Source organism: Cyprinodon variegatus, unplaced genomic scaffold, assembly GCF_000732505.1.
Source record: "Cyprinodon variegatus isolate N-32 unplaced genomic scaffold, C_variegatus-1.0 Scaffold812, whole genome shotgun sequence".
Lineage (NCBI taxonomy): Eukaryota > Metazoa > Chordata > Actinopteri > Cyprinodontiformes > Cyprinodontidae > Cyprinodon > Cyprinodon variegatus.
The window spans coordinates 360,947-368,881 of NW_015151265.1; the positions used below are offsets into that span (position 1 = coordinate 360,947).

Here is a 7,935-nt window from a genome sequence, read left to right on the forward strand (position 1 = left end):
TCATGGCTGGAAGCTAGCCACTGTTATGCTAAGTTCACACCTATGGTGACCAGATTTGGGCTTCTGAAAAGGAGGACACATTTCTAACAATGGGCTGCTTGGGCCAATGATGGAGCGACCAACCCGACCCGGTGATGGTATGCTTCTCCCCGCCTGCCTTACCGGGAAGCATGGCGCTGACGGTGTTCCGTCTACAGTCACCAGGTCAGGTGACTTGATGATTTTGAAATTCCCCCCGGACATTTTTTTAGGTTTGAAAAGTAGGACATGTCCGGGAAAAAGAGGACGTCTGGTCACCCTCATCACACGTAAAGCTGTAGGACCAGCTAAAACACCCTACTGCTTCATTTTTAATGCTTGTACAATTTTAGTTCTGATGCNCAATACAGCAGACCTATAAAGTGCTGCTGGCGCGTCTTCCAACTCCTGTTCTTTCCCACTCGCCATTCCGAGACAATTCTCCACAACAACTGATTTTTTTCCCTGCTACACCCGGCTAAGCTGCTTCGCTTCTTCTTCTTCTTGTTTACTACTGGTAGTTGGCTTTGGTCGCAGTACCGCCACCTTCTGCTTTGCCTATGAGAAAAAGGAGCAGCGCATGAACCGAACGAAACACACGCAAACCAAACCGAGACAGTCGAACCGAACGGTATATATATAGATATAGATATAGATAGATAGATAGATAGATAGATAGATTAGGGATGGGACGATTTATGAAAATCGTCCCAGCCGTACGGTTCAACTGTCTCGGTTTGATTCGCTTGTGTTTCGTTCGGTTCATGCGCTGCTCCTTTTTCTCATAGGCGAAGCGTTTACACTCCAGAGCAGAAGGTGGCGCTACTGCGACCAAAGCCAACCACCAGTAGTAAACAAGAAGAAGAAGCGAAGCAGCTTAGCAGGGAAAAAAATCAGTTGTTGTGGAAAATTGTGTCGGAATGGCGAGTGGGAAAGAACAGGAGTTGGAAGACGCGCCAGCAGCACTTTATAGGTCTGCTGTATTGGACTGCTTTGCATTTCGAGTGACCTACGATGACGGCGGAAAGAAAGTTGTGGATAAAGTGCGACAGTGTGCGTGCATTGTGCAACACGTTTTGTTTATGCTAACAGCAACATGACCAACATGTCATGCTAACCTCGAAATCCCTCATACTCCGTCAGCAACCCCCGCTGCGCTCCAGACCGGCTTCTCAAAGCAAAGCCTACAGCCCCCACTGCGGCTCCCGTCCGCTCCCCTCTGAGTCCCTTGGAGATGGTAGAGAGCATGCGCGAGATGATTAAATTCAAAGCAGCAAAACATACGGAAATGATCCAGGGTTTCTGCGGATCATTTAAAATAATTACAATCCATTATTTTTTGGGGGATTTTTTTCATTAATTTCATAAATTTTGATGGGATTTCGGTGTAACAATCAACATATACCGAATCGAACCGAAAACCACGACCATGAAACCATGAATCAAACCGAACCGTGGATTTTGTGAACTTTTCCACCCCTAATATAGATAGATATATAGATGGCATTAAACATTTTTTTGAGAGCTTTAAAAGAGAAATAAAAAGCATTAAACTAGAGTTACTTATTCCTGTATAAACCCTGTAAGAGCTACACGGGTGTTGGGCATAAAATTAGCATTGTTTATTATAACTGTATTATACTTTGGGTTTACAGAATGCAGATCTGTTCATGTGAAATGTATCTGCTTATTCTTACCAAATTTTAACAAGAGTCAAAAGCAAATCTTGATCCGAACATCCCTTATTCCACAATTTCCAAGTTTGTAAAAATCCTGTGAATATTCATGCAAGTAAACCTCTTAAAAACATGTATGTTGTCATTCTGAACATTGGATACCTGTCATTGAAGTTCTCAGCAGATCTTATGATTTATCTATAACTAAATGGAATTATTTTATTGTTTTGTCTTTTACCTGGGTTTCCTCTTAAACTGATACTGTGACGATGCTCTTTTTTTAATTCAGAGAAACGGAGATGAGGAACTCGATTTTAGCGCAAGTACTGGATCAGTCTGCTCGAGCACGATGTGAGTGGGTGTTTACAGTCGTGTCTTTCTCCTAAAAGAATGAACTTATAAATATATAAACTTACATCTAATTTATTATTTTTCAGTAAGCAATCTTGCATTGGTGAAGCCTGAGAAGGCCAACGCAGTCGAGAACTATCTTATTCAGATGGCACGATTTGGAAAGCTGGGAGGAAAGGTGAAATGACATCAAACGGTTCATTCTGTCAGCTCCGCTGAGGAGTAACAAGCAACTTTCCTCTTTAAACAGATTTCTGAGTCTGGATTAATTGAGATCCTAGAAAAAATCAGCCAGCAAACGGAGAAAAAGACAACGGTTACAGTAAGACCCTGTATAATGTCTTGCATGATTGAATGGTTTTATGTCCCACTTATTTTTGTGCTTTGTGTCTGGCTGGCAGTTCAACAGACGGAGGGTGATGGACTCGGACGACGAGGATGATTACTGAGTTTTGACTGAAGCCCTGGAATCTGACAAAAAAAAAAGATCCAGGAAGTGATCTGCATTGCCGGGACTCTGCAAAGATCTCTGAATTGTGTATTTATATAAAATACACACGTTTCCTTTCCTTGGAATGGATACATTAAACAGAAGAACAAGGACAATAGGTTAATATTTTCTGTGTTGAGGGTGGTTTCAGAAAAGTACAGAGTGTTAACGAAGGCTCTTTTGTAATCTCTTCTCACTCAAGTTGCTACAAATTTGTACAGCTTGTGATGTGCCCATGATAGCTGAAAGCACTCTGACTCCTCTTCACAAAATTTTCTTTATGGTTAAAGTCTGTTTTACAAACAGAGCGAGGCAGACTGCTGGAGATTAACTCATCTGAACTGTTCTGTAATCTTATTTACTCAAAGCTAACATCCTGGTAGCTTTGATCATTGCTCTTACATAGTTTTCTTGTTGCAGACTCGTATTGCTAAAGTTTTCATTAAAATAATAAAAAACAAAGCCTTAATTTTTGCTATTCTCTTCCATCACACCAATGTTTTATTTATCAACTTGTGCAAATGAAGCAGTTTCCTTTAGTTACATACATAAGGTTTTCAGGTTTGAATATAATCTTCCAAACAAAGATTACTATTGTTTCAAAGTACTGTTAGAGAAAAACCGTAAAAATGTCACTGCCAGGATACAGGTCATTCAGTCTTAAGACTTTCATTCATATGCAATTGTCGATTAAAGTTTTGTACATGATCTAATCAAAATGTTACAGTAATTATATTTTTTAAACATATTAGGGACTCATGTATTTTTTAGTGTTTAGTTTTTATTTTAAAGATTGAGCTATTGACTAATGAAAAAAATTGACATGAGACCAGTCAAATCCTTGGAAAGATAGCTGACTGGACAGTTTTCCAGTAGTCTGTTACTCATCCACATTGAGGACGCTTCACTATAAGTTATTTTTGAAAAGTTTTTTTTTTTTTTTAAGAGAATATTGTTTAATAAATGGAAAATGGAGTAGGAGGAAAAAAATTCAGACCCCCTCAAACTTCCAGGTCTGAGGGTGGACTGTGGCCCCATGCAGAGACTTGGCCTCCTATCTTCTTGGTGTTCAGATATTCCAAAACCAGAGAAGCAACTAACTGGGCTACTGCTCAGTCACCCATAGTCTCTTTTCAGGTGAAAGGGAGTTTTGTAACACATTTAGAAACCAAGATGTCAGTGGTTGGAGCGTCTGCTGATGTGATTCATTATTTCTGTAAAGGGCTGTGCAATATAACAAGATTACAATATCAGTTTTTTAATAATCACATGCAGAAGACTGGGGCTGCTGAGTGGCTCAGTGGGCAGCACTTGCAGCAAGAAGGTTCTGGGTTCGATTCCCGGCCTGGGGTCTTTCTGCATGGAGTTTGCATGTTTTCCCTGAGCATGCGTGGGTTCTCTACAGGTACTCCGGCTTCCTCCCACAGTCCGAAATCATGACTGCAGGGGGCTTCTCTAAAGTCCCCTTAGGTGTGAGTGTGTGTGAATGGTTGTTTGTCCTGTCTGTCTGTTTCTGTGTTGCCCTGCGATGGACTGGCAACCTGTCCAGGGTGTTCCCCGCCTCTCGCATTGACAGCTGGAGATAGGCACCAGCACCCCTCGCGACTCCGCTTGGGACTAAGCTTGTTAGAAAATGGATGGGTGGCAGAGGACTGTTTGGAGTGTATTAGTTGTTGGCTTATATCTCTAAAAGTATTATAACCTTGCATTATACATGCTAATGCAGATGCCCGGACTGGACATGGATGACATTGCCCCAAATGGTAAGGTCACATTGTAGGAAGCATGATCGAGTCATTGCAGTAATGTCCATGATCATACAGCTAAGAAATCTTACACTGATTCTTGCTTCTCACTGCTTACAAACTTTTAGAGGAGTATTTAAATTTACAAACTCTTACAAATTAGATTATTCAGTACAAGGAATAACTTTTCAGTCCATGACGTTTCTTTTATATATATATATATATATATATATATATATTTTTTATGTCAAATGTTAAGTCTTAGAAACAATTTTGGAGTCCATTTTTCTTGTGTCATATTAGATTTTAGATAAATAAGCCCTTCAAATGTGTCAACCTGTGTGTGTATTATGGAGGACCTCCTTAAAATATATTTTGCATTTTCTCATAAATCTAGACCCTAATATTAATTCATTCTAATGTCTTAATTCAATGGTATGCACCTATTTGTAGCTGTTTTCAGAACTTCATTTGCTACATTAAAAACTTTTTATAGGCGCGTGTCCTTGCCCCACTTCTGCGCGACCGTGGTCAGATGGTCTCTGATTGGCCACTTGGACTATTACGTCAAGCATGTGTGAGGTGATTGGTGAATGGTAAAACCACATGTTTATAATCAGCCAATCAGAAGAGATTGCTAGGAAAACGATACAGTGTGGTTGAATTAGCTTTACAGATAATGCTAAACACTTAAACTCTTCCTTCAGAGTGGCTGAATTGATGCTATTTTGGAATTGCTAAAACGGGTTTACAGACAGAGCGATGCCTGAAGACAACATGGACACACCGTGTATGGTTACCTGCACGGCTCCTATGAATATAGCTGTTATTAAATACTGTAAGTACACGTTAAATGTAACTGTAACTGAGTGGTTATAGTAGCGACTGACTGCTAAAGCTTCTCACCTTTACGTTATCTGGTTTAAAATTGCTGCAATCGCTGTTAATTAACAAATTAATTGACATTTTAAACGCTTTTTTGTCGGTTTAATTAATGAAACGCTTCATATTCCAGGGGGCAAGAGGGACGAAGATTTAATTTTACCCATCAATTCATCTTTAAGCGTCACTCTGCATCAAGAACAGGTAGGTGAAAAATATCAGTTAAGCTTTATTCACAGCTAATGCATGACAAACATTAGTTCCTCCTACTCTGTTAGTCAGTAAAGTATTGTTTTTGCAGCAACATGCTCGTGTTTTAATTTGTCCGAGGTTCTATAATGCAATTCTTTATTTGTCCTGTTGAAATGACAGGAAATCCAGTCCAATTCAGTAAGATTGTTACCCCTCCCCGACCTGTTTCTGTACAATGCTTGGAAGACTAATACACCTGACTGTCTGTAAAACATAGGGGCCCAGAAAATATGTATATCTTTCAGTGGATTTCTTGTTTATTAAACCTGCTACTAAAGTTAGCTTTCATATAAATCATAATTGAAAATTAAAATTTCACAATAACATTAGTATAATGGAATGATCATAATATGTCAAAGTTTACCAACTCTGGTCATAATTTATTTTTTGTAATGGTGTTAAAAAGTGGAACACTGTTTTTTCCTGTGCCATTTTATAGTTTTTTTTTATTTTAACCTTTCATTGTAACCAGGGGTGACTAATTTATCTATATATTTTAAAGTTTGAGCAGAGCTATGATGGTGTAAAGCAAAAATAGATGTATGAATCTTTCCTGTATTGTTTTCTGTTAAGTTAAAAACAACAACGACAGTTGCAATCAGCAGATCCTTTAAGGAGGACAGATTGTGGCTCAATGGCAAAGAAGAGGACATTTCTCATCCAAGACTTCAGTCCTGCCTGAGAGAGAGTGAGTCCTCTCTGCTGGCGTTTGCACTTTAAAATCGTTTAGAGTACAGAAATATTAAGCTTCTAAATCGGATGCACTTATTTCTTTCCTTCTACTTAGTCAGAAGATTAGCAAGGAAGAGACGCAGTGAAAGAAACCCTCGTTCGACTGAGTCCGTGGGACTGTCTCATAAAGTCCACATTTGCTCTGTTAACAACTTCCCCACTGCTGCTGGACTGGCCTCTTCAGCAGCTGGCTATGCATGTCTGGGTGAGCCTTTGTATTTCTTGCAATCCACTGTTATAGTTCCCAAAAAAGAAACTGTTTTATTGTAACATATATTGTTTTTTACATCTTCTTTTTGCAGTTTATACGCTAGCCCAGGCATTTGGTGTGGAAGGAGAGCTGTCAGGGATCGCCCGTCAAGGCTCAGGCAGTGCCTGCAGAAGCATGTATGGTGGGTTTGTCCAATGGATCATGGGAAGCAAGGAGGATGGGAAGGACAGCGTAGCTCAGCAGGTGGAGCCAGAGAGCCACTGGCCGGAACTCAGGGTTCTTGTTCTAGTGGTGAGTCTGATTTATACATTTCTCTGAAAATGATTGTTGACATATATGTATCTACATGTAAAAAGCATTAAGTACAGCACCCTTATTATTTAGTTCATGCTATTTAAAATAATTAAGCTTTATATTTAGTAATATAAATAGTAATAGAAAATCCCTCTATTGTCCCTTTATTGGGGAAACAGTGGTGTTACAGAGGCAAAAGTGGTCACACAAATGTGGACCTTAAAAAGTGCATAAACACAACAGAATAAGTTATGTTTATGCACTTTTTTTAAGTTAAAAAAATTTAAACAAAAAATAATTAAAATACTGTACTATACAGTGTTTTTAATAATAATAATAATAATAATAATAATAATAATAATAATATAAATATTAATATAAATACTGTGCATCTGGAGAATAAATAATCAATATATAAACATGCATAACTTTTTTTTCGCACAGTGGACATATAGTCAGACAATTTTTTTTTTCTGTTTTTAAGTTTGTTAGGAATACCATACCAAGTTTTGTTAAAGCACTTTCAACACCCAACAGGACCAAAGTGCTATACACAATCATAAAATGCAAATAATCAATCATACAAACGATAAATTAAGTGGTGTATAAAAGTAGTAATAAAATAAAAAGCAATAATAAAAGTGAGACAAAGTCAACATCTCAGATTGTGTTAAAAGCCAAGGAAAATAAATGGGTCTTAAGAAGAGGCTTAAAACAAGAAAGAGAAGAGGCCTGTCTAATGGTCAAGGGAACGTCATTCCACAGCTTAGGGGCTGCAACAGAAAACACATGGTCCCCTCTGAGCTTGCATTTTGTCTTTGGCACCTTCAGTAACAACTGATCTAAGGCGGCCCCTGTCACACCCTGACCATTTAGCCAGCATATGCCTGACGTCCCAGAATCTCCTAAAACATTTTTTTCCAGTTTGGGCGTATGCATAGCATATTCATAACGAGTCCAGAACTTCTGTCCAGGACAGCCTAACTTATGCATAATGCATGGCAGCGTAATGCCCATGAAATGTCACAAGCAGCAATGCGTCCAGAGGCGGCCCGGCCTGCATAAAAAGATCTCTTTGATTGCGGTATTAACCTAGCTGCTGTTTACCACCTACCACAAAAAAGAAGAAGAAAGAAAAAGAACGAAAGAAGGATTCCAGTCGCAGCAGATTCAGCGTTATGTCTGCTAGAAAGATTGTTGGCAGTGGGCATGAACTTAGGGAGGATCCATCACACTCACCTTCTCACTCAACCTATGATGGGGGTTCAGTCTGAAAGGGTTCAG

The 7,935-nt window shown here is 39.1% G+C and overlaps 2 protein-coding genes across 3 annotated transcripts; both read left to right on the forward strand.

The window, feature by feature from the left end:
* Positions 1–1,883: 1,883 nt before the first annotated feature.
* Positions 1,884–2,987, forward strand: LOC107098816 (programmed cell death protein 5). The gene is made up of 4 exons (XM_015396669.1): positions 1,884–2,045; positions 2,132–2,223; positions 2,296–2,367; positions 2,447–2,987. Exons 1-4 carry the CDS (start codon positions 1,994–1,996, stop codon positions 2,492–2,494), a joined length of 264 nt encoding a protein of 87 aa, XP_015252155.1. The 5' UTR covers positions 1,884–1,993; the 3' UTR covers positions 2,495–2,987.
* A 1,148-nt stretch (positions 2,988–4,135) lies between these two features.
* On the forward strand, positions 4,136–6,690 carry LOC107098817 (diphosphomevalonate decarboxylase-like). 2 transcript variants are annotated; one of them, XM_015396671.1, is made up of 5 exons: positions 4,136–4,298; positions 5,296–5,366; positions 5,988–6,102; positions 6,202–6,351; positions 6,449–6,690. In XM_015396671.1, the coding sequence occupies exons 1-5, from the start codon at positions 4,250–4,252 to the stop codon at positions 6,673–6,675; spliced, it is 612 nt and encodes a 203-aa protein (XP_015252157.1). In that variant the 5' UTR covers positions 4,136–4,249; the 3' UTR covers positions 6,676–6,690. The 2 variants fall into 2 exon arrangements, with proteins under 2 accessions (XP_015252157.1, XP_015252156.1); XM_015396670.1 differs by lacking the exon at positions 4,136–4,298 and adding an exon at positions 4,921–5,118.
* The last annotated feature ends 1,245 nt before the right edge of the window (positions 6,691–7,935 follow it).